The 22,854-nt window shown below is 44.2% G+C and overlaps 1 protein-coding gene across 4 annotated transcripts in view; it reads left to right on the top strand.

The window, feature by feature from the left end:
* Nucleotides 1-22,854, top strand: part of HTT (huntingtin) — a 4,811,037-nt gene that overhangs the window by 617,280 nt on the left and 4,170,903 nt on the right. For all 4 annotated transcript variants that reach the window (XM_044062924.1, XM_044062926.1, XM_044062925.1 and 1 more), the window contains exon 7: nt 2,340-2,481. In XM_044062924.1, the coding sequence (XP_043918859.1) occupies nt 2,340-2,481 (142 nt within the window). The remainder of the gene's footprint in view (nt 1-2,339; nt 2,482-22,854) is intronic.

The raw sequence follows: 22,854 nt of genomic DNA on the forward strand, positions 1-22,854 counted from the left end.
GGATATGCTTTGTTCGAATAGTCATGCACATCACGGGCTATTTTTCTCTTTTTTGTGTTTAACAATTTAGTCATTGTAGCCTCAATGCTCGTAAAAATCCGAGCATATTCATGCTTATATCTCGGGAATTAATTGTGATTTTTGATAAGGTGTTCCAAAATCTCCAGTTCAGCTTTCAGAACACCGATTTTGTCTTATAAAAGTTGATCAAGGCCCCCAAGAATTCGAAACCCTGTCTGTCAAATAATGCTATCAGTTCTCGATGGAAAAGTGAATTGTGGATTGACAGATAATTGCTTTTAGTGGCATTTTATTTTAAGGTTAAACACACACAGTGTCTTTAAAGATGACAAGGTGTCTGTGCTGCTCACATGTCACATTGACAGTTTTACATCAGGAAGGGCACTGACTTGGCAACAGCTCTGATTTGCTACCTAGGAATTTTTTATATCCCCCACCCCAATTAACATAAAAGAGCATGTTAGCTACTGTATGCTAAAAGCTTTCACATTCTGCCCCTGTGGATTCCTCTAGGGCCATCCATTGTGACACACACAATGCTGAACCGAAGGCAAAACTGGTCAAATTGTTTTAGGGTGGCAGGCTATTAAACCTGTGGTATTGTTTGATGGTTGCATTTTAACATCTAGCTTAAGTAATGCTCCTGTACAGAACATTCACGAATGAAGTAAACTGACTTGCAAAAACAGGAATTAGAGCAAGCAGCTGATGTTTCACCAAGATACCTCTCAACTGTTGATATTTTCACATCATATTTTTGGGCTGTTCTTCATAAAATGTGTAGTTTAGTGTCATCACTATGCACTGAAGTCACTAAATAATGACATACATTTGTGTTTCAGACTTCATAGACTTCATATACTTCAGAAAATGCATGCTAACACTGTTGTTGTAATACCTTTCTAAGTTTGTAAGAGCAATATTTAAAATATGCCCCTATTTTTGGTTCTTTGCCCCCCCCCCCCATTAATTTTAATTTTGTCCACATTTCTTGCACTAAGAGGTTAAGAGGTATGTTTAACAGCTAGGTGAAGATATCTGTTTTAGTACTAGTTGTATTTAGTAAGGCATTACTTTGAAATATGTTTGATGGAGGAACTCTGGGTGAGCATTTTATTATGCTGTTGATGAACAAATGAAGAAAGTTGTTACTTGGCTGCTTGCAGTTGAAAGCGATCTAAAAAGCTGAGTTCACTAGTAGGAATATTGTTTCTTAGCAGTTGGAATTGATAAAGCAGTATTTCTTGATCATTTTTCAGAGTTTAGTTCAGGTAATGTATGCTCTCTGACACATCATTGATTTTTGTGGTGGATGTTGTGGAAAACTGATTTGAGGAGGGGGATTTTTAGCTGGAGACAGTTTTCAAAGTGATTTGATAATGAACTAATTTTCAATAAACTTTTGAAATTCTAAGACTTGTTAGTGTGAGTCCTAGAGTAGTGACACTGAATGACCAAATGTGCAGACCTATATATACCAAGTCTGACTTTACTGTTCCTTAGAGTATTCCCTTTTCTCTGAGATATAGTAATCTTTGAATTGGTATGTATAACATCAGGGAGGTTTGCCCTTTCAAGAAGCAAGTTTAAAGGAGAGACAAGTGACCAACATTTGCTGTTATATGCTTTTTTTCATCACCATTCTGGAGCTTATTACCAGTTTCAACATTTCTATAGGGAGTTCTAGTTTTCAATGTTTGCAGTCTGTAGTTTACAGAGGTCTTAGTCTTGCGTCATTAGAAGCGGTTTGTGTTAATTTCTTGGTGTGTGTGAACTGATTTATCTGTTCCAAGCAGTTTCAAATACCAGTCCAGGTTAGGTAAATGGCAAATGGAATATTAAAATCTTTAATTACTGCAGAGTTTTTAGTATTCCTGTGCTGAAATTTTCACAAACTCCACCAACGATGCCAATTCAGTATGTGGACAGTTGAATGTTTTTTTTGCATGTTAAGTGGTAGTGAGAATATTAATATTTTATTCTATTAATTGCTATGATGTGTAATACTGAGCCATAATCCATTTCAGTAGGCCAGTCTGTGTAAGCTGCAGGTTTGGAGGCCAGAATAAGAATGTACTATACCTGTGGAATACAGAACAAGTTGGTTTTAAGGCAGTTGAATATAAAATCTAGATAAGTTTCAAAACATCTTTTTTTTTCCCAGGAAGCTTTTAATTTTACATGTACAGTAAATTTTCATTATCAGTGTGCTACAGTAAATAATTTAATGACTGTTAAGAAGGACTGACTTGTTAATTGTTATGAAAGACTGACTGATTAAGCTAGAAGATTAATTTCAGGTAATTGTGTACTTTTAGGTTATGCTGAAAGCATTTGTTGCCAATTTAAAATCCACTTCTCCAACTATGCGTCGAACAGCAGCCAGCTCAGCAGTTAGCATCTGCCAGCATTCTCGACGGTCTCAGTATTTTTACTCCTGGTTACTCAATGTGCTTTTAGGTATGTTGCACTTTTTCTTTGTTTGATTATGTAATTGCTGAAGTAATTGTATCTGATGTCAGTTTTCATTTCTTCCTCAACATGTGGCTACTGCAAACTCTCGAGCTCTTTCCCTATCCATAATGCTGTAGTGCCCCTCCATACCTTAGATCTCGTTTGCCACCTTTGCATATGGAAGCGAACTCCGTCAGTTCTCGAGAATTTAGTGAATTATAAAAGTTTTTGGGTATTGTACTTTTCTCCCATTCTAGTGTATTTTCTATTTTAGAGTTATTAAATTTTTCTATTCTCCCTTATCCCAATGTGTTTTTTCTGTGCATCTTGATACCATTGCTGGTAGTTTTCCTCCCAAGTTTCTCTCTTACCATTAAGGTAATTCTTTCTGCCATTGTTGGTAGTTTTTTCCTTTCTTTCCTAAACTTAAAAAAAAAATGTTCTGCCTTATTCTCCTTTGCCTTTTTAGAAGTATAATGGCTGAAAGCCTTTTGGGTTTCAAAAAGTGCAAAGAGTGTTGGCACAAGATCCCTTTGTCTGATGCCCAAGACTCTTAGCCTAGTATGAACCTATGAACCTATCTGCCCTAGGGCTTTTATAAGCCTAGCCAGAATGTGTTTGGCTTTCGCCACCCATTTTAAATTTATTTTGCTATGCCCTTTTTCGAGGTTAGTATACTGTTGTCTAACAGTGACACAGAAGTGATACCCGGGGTAAACCTACGATCTCCCATCCACTCATCAAGATTCCACTTGAAGAGAGTCAATGAGGGACTCGGCCTAACCTGGACTGGGATTTTATTCCAGAGTGAAGGGAGCCTCTGGGTTATGAATCTGTCCCTCCAGCATGTCCTATTTATTTCAGTGCTGAGGTTCAAGTCTCTCGAGCGCATAGCTCGATGGGATTTGGATTTTTTGAGGTGCAGCATGTACATTAATTCCGGGTTGGACATGGCTTTATACGTCAGGCACAAATCGCCTCTGAACAGGCGGTATGTCACTGAGTAGAGTTGGAGTTTCTTTAACCGGGCAGCATATGGCATCTGTTTGAGCCCTTTGATCCTCTTGGTGAGGTACTTTTGGGGTCTTTCCAGTTGCTGCAGGTGTCTGGTAAGGTACATCCCAAAAGGGGCATTGTACTCAATTATGGGCCTGATGAGGGATGAGTGAAGAGGCACGATGACTTCCCCTGATCTAGATGTGAATCCCTTCATGATTAGGTGGGCTATATAAAATGTTTTTCTAACCACTTTGGCCACGTGGTTGTCAAATGAGAGATTGCTATCAACTTGGGTCCCCAGGTCCCTAATTACTTCTTCTGTACTTAATGGATTACCACCTATGTGGTAATTTGTGGGCACTTTGTTTTTGCCAAAGGGGATGACCATACACTTTTTGGCATTTAGCTTGAGGCCATGGCTCTGGCACCAGTTGTCTGTTTCTATGAGGCCCTTTTGGAGGATGCTTGTGTCGGCTGGAGAGTCGATTATGGCTCCCAGTTTGCAGTCATCTGCGAACTTGGTCAGCCACAGTCCTTCCGTGTTGGCCTGTACCTCCGAGAAATATATACCGAACAAGAGAGGTCCCAGGACTGAGCCTTGTGGGACACCACTTGTAACTGGTTTGGAGTCTGACATGGCTCCAGCAATTTTAACCATGTGGGTTCTGTCCTTGAGCCAATTTGCAATCCATCTAGTGACATACGGGTTTATATTTAAGCTGGTGAGCTTATCTATAATGCCAGAGTGGGGTATTGTATCGAAGGCTTTTGCGAGGTCCAGGTAGGCTGTGTGGACCACCTTCCCCTCGTCAATGGTGACTGTTTCAAAGAAATCAACCAGGTTTAAGAGGCAGGATCTGCCCTTAAAGCCGAACTGGGTAGGATCCAGTGTTTGTAGGTCCCCAATATCTTTATTTATGAGGTCCATGATGATCCTTTCCATAGCTTTGCAGACCAAGCTAGTCAGGCTTATGGGGCGATAGTTTCCAGGATCCGTTGAGGCACCACCTTTATGGAGAGGGACCACTGTTGCTGTACGCTACTCTTTGGGCACATATCCTGTAGTAAGGCTGAGATTGAACAGTAGATCTGAAGTAGGAATGTTCATTTGTCAGCAACCTGTGGGTTACGGATCCGATATCGGATCCGAGCCGGCAACTTGTTTCAAGCTAATGGATTCGAGCTCCTAGCCCCTCCCTTCACCCATAATCCCCTGCTAACCCTCCATGACCCCAGATCTAGTTTGCCGCGCTTGTGATGGCTGGGTCTTTTTGAGCTCTGTCAGATAAGTGGGAAAAAAAAAAGTTAACTTTTTGAATTATTTCTAGTCAGGAAATACTTTTTTGTTTAAAGTAATATTTGTAGTGTGTCTGTGTTAGGTTCCTTAATTTTTAATTAATACCCTCCCTTCGCTGGTCGCTAGTGTGTGAGTGTTTGTTGTGTGTCTTTTGGGGCCTGTGTGTGTGTGTGTAGTTGTTTTTCTTTTTTTTTAGTTAAAAAAAAAAAAAAAGGGAATGGCTGAGGCCCCAAAAGCCATATTTTCTAAATGTACCGAGTGTGGCCATAAGCTCTCCCTGGCTGATGGCCACACTCGGTGCGTTCGGTGCCTTGGGGTTGAACACCTCACCTCGGGCTGTACTATCTCTGCAGTGTTCAACCCCAGGGCACTGAAAGAACGGAGGTCGAAGCTGGTCCTGGCGGGACTTCTACCCCCCGGATTCAGCTTCGGCCTCCGCTACTTCTGCTACTCCTGTGGCTCCATCACAGCCTGTGATGGTTGCCACTCCTGCCCCCCTGCCTCCGACTGGGACTCAAACTCCCGCTAAAGTGTCAGAGGACAGGGAGGCCAGGAGGGAGAAGCACCACAAGCGGCGGGCCGAGACCTCCGTTTCGGCCCCGCCAGCTAAGCGGGCTTCTCCCTCCATTGCTTCTAGGTCTCCTCCTCCCCGGCTCCGATCCCCTTCTTTCTCCCCGGGGCCCGAGGAGGAGGAGACCCGATCTCCGTCGAGGTCATCGAGGCGGCATTCCAGGCCTGCCTAGGTGGCCTCTTCGAGATCCACATTCAGTTTATCTGATGCAGACTTGGACCGGATGATGCGAAGGTTCATCCAGGCCCAGCTGCAGATGGGAGTGCTCTTGCCTCCCCCCCCCCCCTCAGGGGGGAGCTCGACACCTTTTTTCCACCCAATTGCTCCTTCTCCGACCCGCTACCCGGGTTCGGAGCGCTCGGAGCCGAGCAGCCTTGGAGCCGGGGGTGGGTTGGCACCGACAGTACTTGGTACTTCGGATCTGACCCTACCCTCGAGTCTGTCGGATCCGACCTCTCGGAGCCGTGGTCCGAGCTTCGGATCCGGGGGATTCAGTGTGCCTTCAGCTCCGTCCAGGTCGGAGCACACTGGTCCCTCGGATCCGACGGTCTCGGCGCCGGCTCCGATCCCTTCATCGGATCCGAGTGGGAGCCGATTTTCGGATCCATTGGAGAGTGGCTCTCCCTCTCCATTCGATGTTGTGGAGAGGGCTCTGTTGAGAGCATCCGGACCCCCGGTCCTTGCATCGACTCCTCCCTGCACTCCCTCTCTGTTGGGCCAGGCTTCCATCACCCGGCCAAAGGGACAGCCTGCTTCGATGTCACAGATAGTTCCATTGGAACAAGATGTTGCTGGCGAGGCCTCCTCGGACAGTCCCCCCGAGGAAGCTCCCCGCAAGCATAAGTGCAAAAGGAGGCACGTGGACTCCCCTGAGTCCTTAACCGAGGACACGGACTTGGAGGAAGGGGAAGGCTCCCCAAGATCACCCCCTGAGGATGTCTCCTTTGGAGACATCATGGAGATACTAAGAATCAGAGGTGGGTGGTCTGCCCCCAAGTCTCCCTTTGACGAGTCCGTGTTTCTGGAGGCATTCGAGGCAGGCCCGTCTACCTCCTGGGTGTCCCCTCCAGCCGATCCCCTGGTGGACCTTATTACCATCAGGGCATGGAAGGATCCGGACACTGTGGAGCCAATACCCAAACATGCGGATAGGATTCTTAGCCCCCCCTCAGACCGGTCTCATTGGAGTAACTGCCCCCCTGTAGATGCCATGTTGATGGCGGCAGCCACAAAGCGGGAATTGGCTCAGGAGAGTCCCTCAGTCCATCCACCGAGCAAAGAGTCCCGTTTGATGGATCGCTTAGGGAAGCGAGTCTTTAGTTCAGCGACCTTCTCAGTAAGGCCTCTGAACTATATGGCACATGTCATCAGGATGCAGCGGGATCTTATCAAAGAATACGCTGCATCCCCCCCTGAGTCCATGTCGGAGGAGGATAAACAATTGTACTCCACCCGAATGGCCACTCTGAGATCTATTTCAAACACCTCTATGCGGCTATTGTCCCACGCCACAGAGGGAGCCGCTAGGGCCAGCGGAGCAGGCCTAGTCATGAGACGTCAGGCCTGGCTCCGTCATTGCGACTTTACAGAGCCCTTTAAAGCGTCCTTCGCGAACGCCCCCTTTGATGGTTCTGCCCTTTTTGGCAAAACAGTTCGCGAGACACTTGTCCAGAGCGAGAAGGACGGGAAGACGTTGTCTGCCGTCGGAGTCCGCTTCTCTGCTCCCCAGCGGTCCTTTTCAAGGAACCAAAAGGGTCAGAAGAAGATGTGGTTCCGAAAATCACAACATTCCCAACCAGCTCCAGACAACCAGTCCTACCGTGGCAGAGGTGGACAGGGAGGACGTTGCCCTAGGGGCAGAGGGGCTCCGAGAAGTTTCGGGTCCAGAGAACCTTTCTCTGAACGGCCCGCGCAGCAGCCCTGAGGGGTTGCCCGGCTGCTCCACTCTGGAGGCAGTCGGGGGGCGTTTTTCGAAGCATCTAGCGGCATGGGAGTCCATCACAACAGACCGCTGGGTGCTTCGCATCATATCCAGAGGGTACAAAATACCAATTCTCCATGTCCCCCAATCCAAGAACCTCCCCGATGTACCACCCGATCACAGGGAGGCCGCAGAAATACAGCAGCTGCTAAGAAAAAGAGCCATCCAGCCCGTCCCCCAAGACCAGCTCGGATTAGGGTTCTACTCCAAGTTCTTTTTGGTGCCAAAAAAGACGAGGGATCTGAGACCCATCCTAGACCTTTCCCGCTTGAACCTGTCAGTAACCAAGGAAAAATTCCGAATGGTCACTCCTCAATCTATCCTCCCCCTTCTGAGGGAGAATGATTGGATGTGCTCTATAGACCTCAAGGATGCGTATTACCACATCTTAATGGACAAACGATCCAGGAGATTCCTTTGCTTCCGGCTGGGAGCCAGTCACTACCAGTTCTGGGTCCTTCCCTTTGGCCTCACCACAACCCCCCGGGTGTTCACTAAAGTGTTAGCAGTGATTGCGGCCCACCTGAGACTCCAGGGAATTCAGGTCTTCCCGTACCTGGACGACTGGCTCCTGACCACACCAACAAGGCATCTACTTTTGTCGGCCAGAGACTTCTTTCTCCATCTAGCCCCACAACTAGGCATTACTATCAATGTCGGCAAATCCCTACTGGCTCCAACACAGATCATAGAATTTATAGGTGCCAGGATAAACACCAGAGATTTGCGAGCCTTCCTAACTGCGGAGAGAATCAGAAATCTTCAACTTCATGTGCGGGCTATCCTTCATTCAGAGGCTTCACCAGCGGAATTGATCCTGAGGGCACTAGGCTCCATGGCAGCAGCGATTACACTCCTTCCATGCGCCCGTTTGAACATGCGAGTCCTGCAATAGACTCTGTTAATGCAATGGTCCTTCCTATCCCTCCCTCTCCACCATCCCATTGCTATCAGCAAGGCTTGCAGAAGGGCGTTACTATGGTGGCTCCAAGCATCAAACTTCCATACGGGCCGTCCCTTCTGCACCTCTCCCCCCATCGCCACGGTGACCACGGACGCTTCCCGCCTCGGTTGGGGGGCATTACTCAGGCAGGACAGTCCAAGGCACGTGGAACGATACAGAGAACTCCCTGCATATCAACGTTCTGGAGATGAGAGCGGTGCTGTTAGCGTTGCAAGCACTTCAGAGCTTCCTCCCCGCAGGAACGATTGCAATTCACTCGGACAACATGTCAGTGGTCTGGTATATCAACAAACAGGGGGGAACCAGATCTTATCCTCTTTGCCGCGAAGCCATGAGAGTGTGGGAATGGGCGATCTCCACCAGTCGCTTTCTGATTGCAACGCACATTCCGGGGAGGACCAACATCCTAGCGGACAAGCCCAGCCGCACCCTTCTTACCCCCTACGAGTGGTCTCTCAATCCTCTAGTAGTGAAGCAGATATTCGCAACATGGGGGCAACCCTGCTGTGATTTTTTGCATCTCCATCAAACGCCAAATGCAACAATTTCTTCGCTCTAATCCCCCCACCAGGGGAATCTCCAAGAGATGCTCTGGTGCATGCTTGGCCACTCGGTCTACTCTATGCCTATCCTTCTCTTCCAATGATGATACAACTCTTACAGAAAGCCTCGCGGTTGGGGAGAAAAATGATTCTCATTGCCCCATTCTGGCCTCGACAAATTTGGTTCCCTTACCTGTGGTCTCACCTTGTGAATCACCCTTGGATTCTAGATCCCATCCCGGATCTCATCTCCCATCCATTGGACTTGCCAACTCCAAACCTGGACAATCTGAAACTGACAGCTTGGTTGCTCCAGTTCCACTCCTAGTTAGGACTCCCGGTATCTCTTCACCAGTCAAAGCCATCCTCGTGGCAGCATATAAGCCCTCCACCAGGAAGGTATATCACAGCAAATGGAAACGTTTTTCCATCTGGGCGGAGCGCCGATAGCTAGATCCCTTTACGGCTCCTCTTAGACTTCCTAACTGAACTCTTTCAAGAAGGTGCTAGTTGTTCAACTGTCAAAGTGCAATTGGCAGCCATTTCTCATTATCATGTGGGACATGATACAGGACCCTTGATGTCAGCCAAATTGTGTAAAACCTTTCTCAAGGGTACCTTTTTACTTAGACCTCCTGTAAGAGAAGCCGTACCCCCATGGGATCTTACTTTAGTTCTTCAAGCCTTGACTGCTCCACCCTTTGAACCCGCTGCTTCAGTGGACCTCAAATTCTTGTCATGGAAAACGGCATTCCTTGTAGCCATTACTTCAGCGAAAAGAGTGTCGGAACTTCAGGCTCTTTCTGTCAAACCTCCATACCTGATTTTTCACCCTGATAGAGTGTACCTCAGGATCAATCCCTCCTTTCTTCCCAAGATAGCATCAGAAACCAACATAAACCAATCCATAAATTTACCGGTTTTCTTCCCTAAATATCAAAATAAGGGTGAATACAAGCTGCACTCATTGGATGTTCATAGGCAGCTTCATTTTTATACCCACAGGACGGCTGGCCATAGACAATCCGACCAGCTGTTCGTTTCCTTTGCCAAATTTAACTTGGGGAAAGCCATCTCTAAAGTATCTTTATCTCGCTGGATTTCCCAATGTATCCTGCTAGCTTATCAAGCCTCGGGTAGACCCGCACCAGAAGGAGTTCGTGCTCATTCCACTCGCTCCATTTCTACTTCTGCGGCTTTCAAGTCTAGAGTTCCTTTGGATGATATTTGTTCTGCAGCCACTTGGGCTTCATCTCATACCTTTATCAACCACTACAAGCTAGACCTGCTTTCTAGAGGGAGAGCATCCTTTGGCTCTGCGATGCTTCGTAATATCCTTCCATGATGGCCACCTAGGGTGCAGGTAGCTGGGGACTTTGTCCCACAGGTTGCTGACAAATGAACATTCCTACTTCAGATTTAGAAGTTATGTACTCACCATAACGTTCCATCTGAGTAGGTAGTTCATTTGTCTGCAGCCATCCCCCCCTCCTTCCCCCTGACCTTCTTGGATCTATTAGTTTTTTTTTAGGTATCCTTTCTTGGATATATATGGAGAGGCAAACTCGATCTGAGGTCATGGAGGGTTAGCAGGGGATTATGGGTGAAGGGAGGGGCTAGGAGCTCGGATCCATTAGCTTGAAACAAGTTGCCGGCTCGGATCCGATATCGGATCCGTAACCCACAGGTTGCAGACAAATGAACTACCTACTCAGATGGAACGTTATGGTGAGTACATAACTTCTAATTTTATGTTTGGGTTTAGCTCTTCTTGGAGTTCATGTAGGGCGCAGCCCGGGACACCGTCTGGTCCCATTGATGCTGTGTTTTTTGCTTTGGAGAGGGCGGCTCTTACCTGAGCATCTGAGATGTCAGGGGGGCAGCACTCTGCTGGGATAGATATTTGCCCTTTTGGTGGGGAGTGGGGGGGAGAAGTTTGCCCTGAACCTGTCAGCTAGGATGTTGGCAATGTCTGTGGGTTAGGTGTATTTTTTGTCATTTTGGACTAATTCTGAGCATATCTGGGAATTACCACCCAGGTTCCTAACATAACTAAAGAAAGCCTTGTGATTATCCTTAGTGTCCTGTGCAATTTTTCTCTCAAAGCTGGCCTTAGACAATTTTATGTGTGCCCGTAGTTTTTTGCTAATACTGATCAGTGATGCCTTCCCTTTTTGGGATTTTGCTCTCTCATTTAGTAGCTTCCTCCTTCTAGTGTATAGTTTGTTTATGGCTGGGGTCCACCAGACAGGACGTCTACCTTTGGAGGATTGGGTCTTGGTTTTATTTGGGATCGCATGATCCATGCATTCCTGAAGGTGTTCATAGAATGCGTTTATAAAGGATTCTGCGGTCTGGGCCGTATTTTCCACAGGCCCGGGGGCTTTGAAGGATTCCACCTCAGTTTTGAGGAGTGTGAAATTTGCTTTAGAGAAGTTTTTCACTGTGGTTTTCTGGACAGGGGGTGGGATCGGGATGTGAATATCCAGTGAGATTAGTTTATGGTCTGATCTTTCCAGTGAGGGATACACTTCTGGTCTGGAGCATAGAGTCCCCATGTTGGTGATGATCAGGTCCAGTATGTTTTCCCCTCTTGTGGGAGTGGTAACAAGTTGTTCCATAGCATTTGAGTTTATAAATTCTAGGAACCTTTGGGCTAGGGTGTTGGAGCTAGAGTAATGCTCCCAGTCTATGTTTGGGTAGTTGAAGTCGCCCAATATAATGGTGTTTGGAGAGACCTTCATATTATCCAGTGTTCTCAGGAAGGCTGAGTGGGGTTCCTGGGTTTGGGAGGGTGGTCTGTAGCAGGCTATAAACTGGAAGGCAGTTTTACCCACTGTTAGTTGCCCATGGATAGTCTCTGATGCTTCGTGCTTTGCCACCAACCTGGAGGTGTGGGTATCTTTGATGAATATCGATACTCCCCCTCCTTTTGTGGTTCGGTCCAAGTTTTGGGGCCGAAAAGCATGGTATGAGGTATAACCTGGTAGTGCTGGGGTGCTCTCGGGAGCCCTGAACCAGATTTCTGTTACTGCACAGATATCGATGTTCTCCATGCTAAGGAGAGTTTCGACTGCGTGCATCTTGAGGTTTAGACTTCTGGCGTTGAGTAGCATTACTCTTAGTTTCTTATCCCTTGTGATACCTATGGAGGTGGGTTTGTCTTTTGAGCCTTGCCTAAAAAAGGCACTATGGGGGTAGAAAGAGCCTTTGCCAATATCCGAAAGCCCAGGGGTGACAGGTGCAAGCCGTCCCTAGCGAAGCATTGTGGCTTGTCGAGCATATCATCCCAAGCTGACAGGCATTGGATCCCCTTTGAATGACACCAGTACTTAAGCCAGTTGTTGAAATTGATCATCTTGTCTTCATACTGTGGCATCATTCTTGGTGAGGGTAAGATGCTACTCAAGGTCAGGGTCATACCGGCCTGGGCTACATGCTCAGAGAGCTCCTTTATGTCTCTTTTCATGTAGTCCAGGGAGGTACGTCTCAGGTCATTCACACCAGCATGGACAATGACTGAGTCATATTTGTACTTGCCTTGGAGTGACCTGAGTGCTTGTGTTATGTGGCGGATCCTAGCGCCCGACAGGCTGTTCACCGTGACCCTCTCCTTGTTCAGCCTGGTGAGCGGACGCCAGTGTGCCTGACGATAGTCACCTATTACAAGTGTATCAGGTGTGTTGTTTAGTCTTAAGGGCTGTGACTGTTTGGCACACTGGCTTTGTGAGATATGTGTTGCACGTGTTTTGTTTTGGGGTAGCGGCTGCTTGGGTGTCTGCTTTGGAGGTCTCTGCTGCTTCGGCAGATCTTTATTTAGAGCCTCCGAGTATGTTTTTGTGTGATTATGTGTTTGGTTTGCTGTCGTGGTAGGTCTGTGTGAGACTGGAATTGTAGTGAGTGTGGTTTCCTTCTCCTCCTGACTGGTTATGCCAGTACTGAGTTGAGAGAGCTTAGCCTCCAGTTTGGCTATATGGTTGCATCTCTCATGTGTTGGAATTTGTTGGGAGGAGGAGCGGGTTGTCTGTGTACATGAGGCAGTTGTAACATTGCCTCAAGATTCCCAGATTCACCAGCTGGTCCGGAGAGGAGATTGACAACTCACCTTTGGACATGCTAGAATAATATTGGGAATTCCTTAATAATTGAAAACCAGGGCCAGTGGGGATTGAGGGTGTAGTGCTTTTAATTTTTAGTGCTGACTTATATAATTGCTTTAGTGAGCAAGTGCCAGGTAACTTAAGTGCAATGTGTTACAGGTAACTTAAATGCAAAAACGACAAACAGTAACTTTCTTTCAAGTGAAACAAGGAAATAAGTACAGTAAGCAATGCAGATATCACTAGTGATCCACAGAAGCGCTGAGAAGCCACGTATTAGGTGGAATTAGCATTCCAGGGAAATAACAAGCGAACAAACAACAAGCATATAAACAAAGCTAGATTCAGCAGGCCTGGATCTAGTCTATGCTACAGCAAACAAGGTGTACCAATTTCAGTAAGATACAGTTCAAATATTCAGGCACTATAAACCTTTAACCAGAAATTCCCAGCTCAGAAGGGCAGAGTCCAGCCTCTTCTCCCACAAGAGTGCACACCACAAACCTTCTTAATGTAAAATAACTGGCCTGAAGCCCAAGTGCTTAAACCAGAACTAATACACTTTAAGAATAACAGACACTGGGCTCTCAATCAGCAGTTCCCAACTTAGAAGGATGAAAGCTACCTGTCTTGCCACCACAGTGCATGCCACAAACCTTCCTAATGTATAACAACTGGTCTGAAGCCCAAGTGCTTAATCCAAAAGACTTAGAATGATAGCTACACTTTAATCAAGTTACTACCAAGCAGTAATAAATACAATTGAATACTTTAGAGAATGCCTGGATTAGTGCTCAAGTTACACAAACAAAGCTAGATCCAGCAGGCCCGAATCCAGTCTATGCCACAGCAAACAAGGCGCACCAACTTCAGTAAGAAGCAGTTCAGATATGCATGCACTATAAGCCTTTAACCAGAAATTCCCAGCTCAGAAGGGCAGAGTCCAGCCTCTCCTCCCACAAGAGTGAGACCAATAATGTAAAATAACTGGCCTGAAAGCCCAAGTGCTTAAACCAGAATTAATACACTTTTAGAATAACAGACACTGAGCCCTCAAATCAGCAGTTCCCAACCTAGAAGGATGTAAGCTACCTGTTCTGCCACTACAGTGCAGACCACAAACCCTCCCAGTGCAAAACAACTGGTCCAAAACCCAAGTGTTTAAACCAAAAGGCTTAGAATGAGTTACACCAAGCAGTAATAAATACAATTGAGTACTTTTAAGATGATGCAAAAGTAAAAAAAAGTAGGTAGAAACACAAGTACAGTAAAAGCAGATGAAATTTTTTTTTTTTTCTGAATAAGTGCTGAGATCAAAGAAACAGATTTGAGTGCTGAAACTAGGAAACTGACTAGTTATAAGAAAAAAAAACTAAGCTAGAAGGCTTCCCTCCAACACAGAAGGGCTTGGGGGCTCAGAAGCCTACAAATAGTCTATACCACTTAACAGGAAAGGCAGGAAACAAGCTTAAATTTTTTTTTTTTTTTTTTCTTTTTCCCAGATGCTCTCTTTGCACACAGTAGGAGTGCCTGAAATCAGAATATGATCTCACTGCACTCAGTTGAGTGAGCAAATGAGATGGGCCCAGAAGGAGTATCCAAACACAAATTTACAAGAGGGGCGGGCAGTTGCAAGGCCACTAAGATTAACACCAAAACAAAAACAGGGACGGTGGGTGGGACTAACTGAAGAGCAGAGTCAAAACTTCCAGTTCAGTTAATATTCCTTCCACACAGTTAAAATCAATTTAAATACTGTATTTTTTTTTAAAAAAAGAGCAGATAAAGGTACTTAAATTCTCTTATACGTCCAGTTGAATACAGCAAGTCCTTAGCCGGCCAAAGCTGAGGTTTTTAAGCAGAAAATATTTCACACTGTACCACTTAAATAGGCAAGGACAGGAAATCAAAGAATGTGACTACCCCACACCTGTAATTACTAGCAAATAACAAAGTTCAGCAAACACTGACTAACTTCCAGTTCAGTTAATATTCCTTCCACACAGTTAAAATCAATTTAAATACTGTATTTTTGGGGAAAAAAAGAGCAGATAAAGGTACTTAAATTCTCTTATACGTCCAGTTGAATACAGCAAGTCCTTAGCCGGCCAAAGCTGAGGTTTTAAGCAGAAAATATTTCACACTGTACCACTTAAATAGGCAAGGACAGGAAATCAAAGAATGTGACTACCCCACACCTGTAATTACTAGCAAATAACAAAGTTCAGCAAACACTGACTAACTTCCAGTTCAGTTAATATTCCTTCCACACAGTTAAAATCAATTTAAATACTGTATTTTTTTGAAAAAAAGAGCAGATAAAGGTACTTAAATTCTCTTATACGTCCAGTTGAATACAGCAAGTCCTTAGCCGGCCAAAGCTGAGGTTTTAAGCAGAAAATATTTCACACTGTACCACTTAAATAGGCAAGGACAGGAAATCAAAGAATGTGACTACCCCCACACCTGTAATTACTAGCAAATAACAAAGTTCAGCAAACACTGACTAACTTCCAGTTCAGTTAATATTCCTTCCACACAGTTAAAATCAATTTAAATACTGTATTTTTGGGGAAAAAAGAGCAGATAAAGGTACTTAAATTCTCTTATACGTCCAGTTGAATACAGCAAGTCCTTAGCCAGCCAAAGCTGAGGTTTTTAAGCAGAAAATATTTCACACTGTACCACTTAAATAGGCAAGGACAAGAAATCAAAGAATGTGACTACCCCCACACCTGTAATTACTAGCAAATAACAAAGTTCAGCAAACACTGACTAACTTCCAGTTCAGTTAATATTCCTTCCACACAGTTAAAATCAATTTAAATACTGTATGTTTTTGAAAAAAAAGAGCAGATAAAGGTACTTAAATTCTCTTATACGTCCAGTTGAATAAAGCAAGTCCTTAGCCTGCCAAAGCTGAGGTTTTTAAGCAGAAAATATTTCACACTGTACCACTTAAATAGGCAAGGACAGGAAATCAAAGAATGTGACTACCCCCACACCTGTAATTACTAGCAAATAACAAAGTTCAGCAAACACTGACTAACTTCCAGTTCAGTTAATATTCCTTCCACACAGTTAAAATCAATTTAAATACTGTATTTTTTTGAAAAAAAGAGCAGATAAAGGTACTTAAATTCTCTTATACGTCCAGTTGAATACAGCAAGTCCTTAGCTGGCCAAAGCTGAGGTTTTTAAGCAGAAAATATTTCACACTGTACCACTTAAATAGGCAAGGACAGGAAATCAAAGAATGTGACTACCCCCACACCTGTAATTACTAGCAAATAACAAAGTTCAGCAAACACTAACTTCCAGTTCAGTTAATATTCCTTCCACACAGTTAAAATCAATTTAAATACTGTATTTTTTTGAAAAAAAAAAGAGCAGATAAAGGTGCTTAAATTCTCTTATACGTCCAGTTGAATACAGCAAGTCCTTAGCCGGCCAAAGCTGTGGTTTTTAAGCAGAAAATATTTCACACTGTACCACTTAAATAGGCCAGGACAGGAAATCAAAAAATGCGACTGCCCCCACACCTGTAATTACTAGCAAATAACAAAGTTCAGCAAACACTGACTAACTTCCAGTTCAGTTAATATTCCTTCCACACAGTTAAAATCAATTTAAATACTGTATTTTTTGGGGAAAAAAAGAGCAGATAAAGGTACTTAAATTCTCTTATACGTCCAGTTGAATACAGCAATTCCTTAGCCGGCCAAAGCTGAGGTTTTTAAGCAGAAAATATTTCACACTGTACCACTTAAATAGGCAAGGACAGGAAATCAAAGAATGTGACTAGCCCTAAACCTGTAATTACTAGCAAATAACAAAGTTCAGCAAACACTGACTAACTTCCAGTTCAGTTAATATTCCTTCCACACAGGTAAAATCAATTTAAATACTGTATTTTTTTGAAAAAAAAAGAGCAGATAAAGGTACTTAAATTCTCTTATACGTCCAGTTGAATACAGCAAGTCCTCAGCCGGCCAAAGCTGAGGTTTTTAAGCAGAAAATATTTCACACTGTACCACTTAAATAGGCAAGGACAGGAAATGAAAGAATGTGACTACCCCCACACCTGTAATTACTAGCAAATAACAAAGTTCAGCAAACACCGACTAACTTCCAGTTCAGTTAATATTCCTTCCACACAGTTAAAATCAATTTAAATACTGTATCTTTTTGAAAAAAAAAGAGCAGATAAAGGTACTTAAATTCTCTTATACGTCCAGTTGAATACAGCAAGTCCTTAGCCGGCCAAAGCTGAGGTTTTTAAGCAGAAAATATTTCACACCGTATCACTTAAATAGGCAAGGACAGGAAATCAAAGAATGCGAATACCCCCACACCTGTAATTACTAGCAAATAACAAAGTTCAGCAAACACGGACTAACTTCCAGTTCAGTTAATATTCCTTCCACACAGTTAAAATCAATTTAAATACTGTATTTTTTTGAAAAAAAAAGAGCAGATAAAGGTACTTAAATTCTCTTATACGTCCAGTTGAATACAGCAAGTCCTTAGCCGGCCAAAGCTGAGGTTTTTAAGCAGAAAATATTTCACACTGTACCACTTAAATAGGCAAGGACAGGAAATCAAAGAATGCGACTACCCCCACACCTGTAATTACTAGCAAATAACAAAGTTCAGCAAACACTGACTAACTTCCAGTTCAGTTAATATTCCTTCCACACAGTTAAAATCAATTTAAATACTGTATTTTTTTTGAAAAAAAAAGAGCAGATAAAGGTACTTAAATTCTCTTATACGTCCAGTTGAATACAGCAAGTCCTTAGCCGGCCAAAGCTGTTTTTAAGCAGAAAATATTTCACACTGTACCACTTAAATAGGCAAGGATAGGAAATCAAAGAATGCGACTACCCCCACTCCTGTAATTACTAGCAAATAACAAAGTTCAGCAAACACTGACTAACTTCCAGTTCAGTTAATATTCTTTCCACACAGTTAAAATCAATTTAAATACTGTATTTTTTGGAAAAAAAAAGAGCAGATAAAGGTACTTAAATTCTCTTATACGTCCAGTCGAATACAGCAAGTCCTTAGCCGGCCAAAGCTGAGGTTTTTAAGCAGAAAATATTTCACACTGTACCACTTAAATAGGCAAGGACAGGAAATCAAAGAATGCGACTACCCCCACACCTGTAATTACTAGCAAATAACAAAGTTCAGCAAACACTGACTAACTTCCAGTTCAGTTAATATTCCTTCCACACAATTAAAATCAATTTAAAGACTCTATTTTTTTTAAAAAAAAGAGCAGATAAAGGTACTTAAATTATCTTATACGTCCAGCTGAATACAGCAAGTCCTTAGCCGGCCAAAGCTGAGGTCTGTTGTCTGGGCCCTGCCCATTTGAAAATACCTTGCAAAATATGTAAATCGTTTAATCCAAGGGCTTTGTTCAGTGGAAAGACTAAATTGATTTTGAAAGGTCTTCTCCCTACAACCTTTTTCGGAGTCACCGGCGGGAGCTCATACCTCCAAGACAGGCCAAAAAGAGTCGAGAAAATGTCTGAACCTTCTGGATCCTCCTGCACTTCTGCTCCAGACAAGGAGCCAACCTGAAAGATCCCTAAACCATCGTATCCGAAGACCAAATCCTCAGTTCTGACTGTTTCGGATACAAGGCATGTCTCATCGGATCCTGATGTACTTTGTGTTTCACTGTTGCAGTCATTACATTTGGTTTATCTGCTTGCAGTAGTCCTCAGTCGACCTGATTAACAAAGTCTTCGGTCCTGCGTCGGTTACTCTCCCTTCTTCCATGACATCAGGTCGTCAGGGGTATAAAACATGCAGCCGACACCATTACATAAGTCTTTCTTGCCGTGCGGTGCCCGAAGCAGAAGCAGTTTGCAAGTGCCGGTTGGCCGTCTCCTGAAATTTTCGTTTGAGTTTCAGAACCGAAGTCTTCAACTAAAGCAAAGTACCCCATTGAGGAAATTTTTTCTTGCTCCTTACCAATGTCAGTAAACGTTAATTGCATTACTTGTGGAAAGCAAATACCTCATAAAGATTTTCATTTGTACTGTATCCCTTGCCTCGGCCCTGACCACGACATACCTTGCTGTCGGTTTTATGCTTTATTTAATCAGCGCACTAGCCGTGAGTATATTTTCGCTTCTAAATATTTTGGTGCTCGGTTCAATTATTCAGATATGTCTTTAGGTAAGCCATCAGACTACCAACGTTCCAAAAAAACGCAAAGATAAATAAAGACAGAGACAGGCTGCCTAGGTCCAAAGCTGCCATCAACGCTTTTGAGCCAGTCGCCAGTTTGCCGGTACTTAGTGAGGCGCTTTCACAGCCCATGATATCCGCTACTTCAAATTCGCAGACCTGTACTGAGACCCATTCGGAGTCTGGTATGCCGCGAGATGCTTCAACTGTGGAACTTGCGGATGTCTCTACCTTAGGTGGGTCCGAAGCTGCTTTGCAGGCACCAGCTTCTGAGTGTGTATTCAGGCCTACTGACTTGCATATCAAACCAACGCAGTCTTCTTCTTCAAAGCCTAAAACTTGAACCATGCCTAGAAAACTGACGCCCAGACTGCATGGTCTGGCGTCTATGCATAAAAAACAAATGATAAGAATGGCTGAAGACCTTATTACTTTAATCAGGGGAAGCCAACCTTCCCCCCTCTAAGAGACCTAGGACTGAGTTTGTGTATGATACTTCTGAACAAGATTCTGAAATTTCTTTTTCCTCTGATGACCAGGATTTACCCTTATCTACCTATGAGGATTCTGATGCTGAGGACTCCATTCCCTCTGCTCCCTCCCCCAGAGGATTTCTCTTTTGGTGAAACCTTGCATTCTCTTAGGGAGCATTTTCGTTGGGAAAGTCAGGATTTCTCTGATTCTAAAAAGAGGCTTAGGGATTTCTTACTCCTACCCCAGCACAGGCCTTTAGCTATCCCTCCTGTACTAGACATTGTTGATGATGCCATTTCGGAATCCAGCTTGGCCTCTGACCTGACTCTTTATCTCCTGCTCCCAGAAAACCTGATAGATATTACAGGGTTCTTGACTCTCACAAGTTCCTTTTCAAAAATCCTACTGCGGATCCTGAGACCATTTCACAGGGACCCAAGGGCATTAAAGCTACTCCTGCCAAAAATCCTACCCCCTCTGATAGAGAATCCAGGGCGCTGGATAGATATGGTAAGAAGGTATACACTTATGCAGCCTTGGCCATCAGGGCCATAAACTGCCAGTTTCATATGTTAAAGTATCAGCAGCATATTATTGGATTGCTTAAACAGAAAATTAAGTTGATTCCTCATTGTGCTGAAAATAAGGATTTACAGGATTTAATGCATTCTGCTGAACAGGTTGGAAAACATACTTTGCAATGTGGTTTTGATTCACTAGGGGCATCTTACAGGGCTGCTGTCACTGGGTCTGTACTTAGAAGGCATGCCTGGCTTAAGGAGCAATCCTTGCCAGATCATATTAAAGCTGAATTACTGGATGCTCTCTTAAATGAGGACCGCCTATTTGGCAACAAGGCAGAAGAAGTTCTTAAAAAGATGGAGGAAAAAGCTAAATCTATGCAAACTGTTAAAGGTTTCTTACAAGTACAACCTCTAAGATTTAGTAGGCATTGGCCCTCTAAGAATTTGCCCTTTCCTGCCTCTTCCAGGCCTTCTCAGTCCAAACCCAGATCCAGCAGAACACCCAGGCTTCAGTCCCAGGGTACGCACAGGACTAAGCAGTGGGGGGCCCCCACTTCCAAATCTGGGAGTAGTAAAATTCCCCCTGTGGTAAACTGTCTCAATGACTTAACTTTAAAACTTCCAAGTACTTCTCAACTGACTGCCCCTTTGAGGGGAAAGATTGCTGTACATGCAAAAAATTGGGAACTCATTACCCAGGACAAATGGGTTTTAAATATAGTTTCCCAAGGATACAGATTTCACTTCCACACATTACCAACCCCAAATGGTTGGCCAGATCTACCCCCAAATCAGTGATCAGAGGCTCAAAAGCAAGTACTCTCTCTCTTAAGCATAAAGGCTATTCAAACTGTACTAGAAGAGGAAAAGGGACAATGTTTTAAGGCAGTTGAATATAAAATCTAGAAAAGACAATTCATGGTGTCCTATCCTGGACCTGTCTACTTTAAACACCTTTTTGCTGATTCCAAAATTCAAGATGCTAACTCTTCACCAATTGCTTCCTGTGCTAGACAAAGATGCCTTGTTGGCAACACTGGATTTAAAAGAAGCCTACCTGCACATCCCAATCGGGCAACTTTGCAGAAGATACATACGCTTCAAAGCAGGCCACATACACTATCAGTTCTCTGCACTGCCCTTTGGCTTATCTACTGCGCCCAGGGTATTCACAAAGTATTCACAAAGTGCCTAGATCCAGTCATTGCATTTTGCAGGCAAAGAAATATTCAAATATACCCATACCTAGACGATTGTCTAATTCAGGCAGAAAGCCAGGACATACTTTTGAATCATCTGGCTTGTGTACAAAGGGTGCTAACTTGTCTGGGGTACACCATAAACGCAAAGAAATCACACCTGGTACCCTGTCAACAAATTACATTCCTGGGAGCAAGGTTGAATACAGCTTCCCAGATGGCTTTCCGCACGCCAGAGAAACAAATTCATTTGACAACCTACTTCAAACTAGTGGCCACAAAAACCCTGCTGTCTGCAAGGGAAATTACTGCAAACCATGGGGTTCATGGCCTCCTGCATTCTTCTAATTCCATATGCAAGACTGCATATGAGGAAACTACAGTGGTGTCTAAAAGGCCTATGGTGTCAACATTCTCAGGATCTAGAAGCAATGATTCCTATCATACCTTGCCTACGGGGGCAGAGGCCTGCCACCAAAACAATGGAATACCATTTACTCTACCCCCTGCTGCCCAAACCCTAACAACAGACACATCAGACTATGCATGGGGGGGGGGCTCACCTGACAAGGAAGTGCATTCAGGGCAAATGGAACCCAAGTCAAATGCACCTGCATATTAATCAGAAAGAAATGTTAGCTGTACAGAATGCTCTGACAGCCTTCAAGGACCACATTCTTCCAGGATAATTAATGGTAAAGATGGACAACACCACTGTTATGTGGTACATAAACAAGCAGGGGGATACCCATTCTTACCCCCTCTGCAGACTAGCCATGGCACTGTGGAACACAGCCTTGAGCTACCAAGTGCATCTACAAGCTAAGTTCCTGCCAGGAAAACTAAATGCACTGGCAGACGGACTAAGCAGAAACCTCATGGACCCACACGAGTGGAAACTGGAACCAAAGCCTTTCAACATGTTGACAAACAAATGGGGGAGCCCAGATGTAGACCTGTTTGCCTCCCCCCAAAACTACCAGTTAGACAAATTTTGCACAAGGACTCCCCACAAACAAGCTTGGAAAGTGGATGCTCTGTCCTTCAGCTGGATCAGTTTATGCCTTTCCTCCTCTGCCTCTCCTCTCCAAAGTACTACTAAAGATCAAGCAGGACAAACCAAGGACGATATTGATTGCACCAGACTGGCCGCGCCAACACTGGTACCCCCTCTTGCGCAGTGTGTCACTGTTGGCCCCATGGCACCTGCCTCAGACCCCTATCCTGTTGTCTCAGCAGGAGAACCATATTCTGCACCCTCAGCTTCAAACCCTGAACCTAGCAGGCTGGCTAATTACCTAATCTCTCCTTTACCATCCCTCAGTAAACCAGTGATGGATATCATTTTAGAGGCAAGGAGGCCCAGTACTAGAAAATCTTATGCTGAAAAATGGAAAAGATTCTGTGCCTGGAACCAGTCTCAAGGGATGAGCACAGCAGCGCCCAACTTACCTACAATACTTAACTGAGATGCTTCACAAGGGCCTTTCTTTTTCCTCCATCAAAATTCACGCCTCAGCC

Source organism: Protopterus annectens, chromosome 2.part1 (assembly GCF_019279795.1).
Source record: "Protopterus annectens isolate FY-2018-M chromosome 2.part1, PAN1.0, whole genome shotgun sequence".
NCBI lineage: Eukaryota > Metazoa > Chordata > Ceratodontiformes > Protopteridae > Protopterus > Protopterus annectens.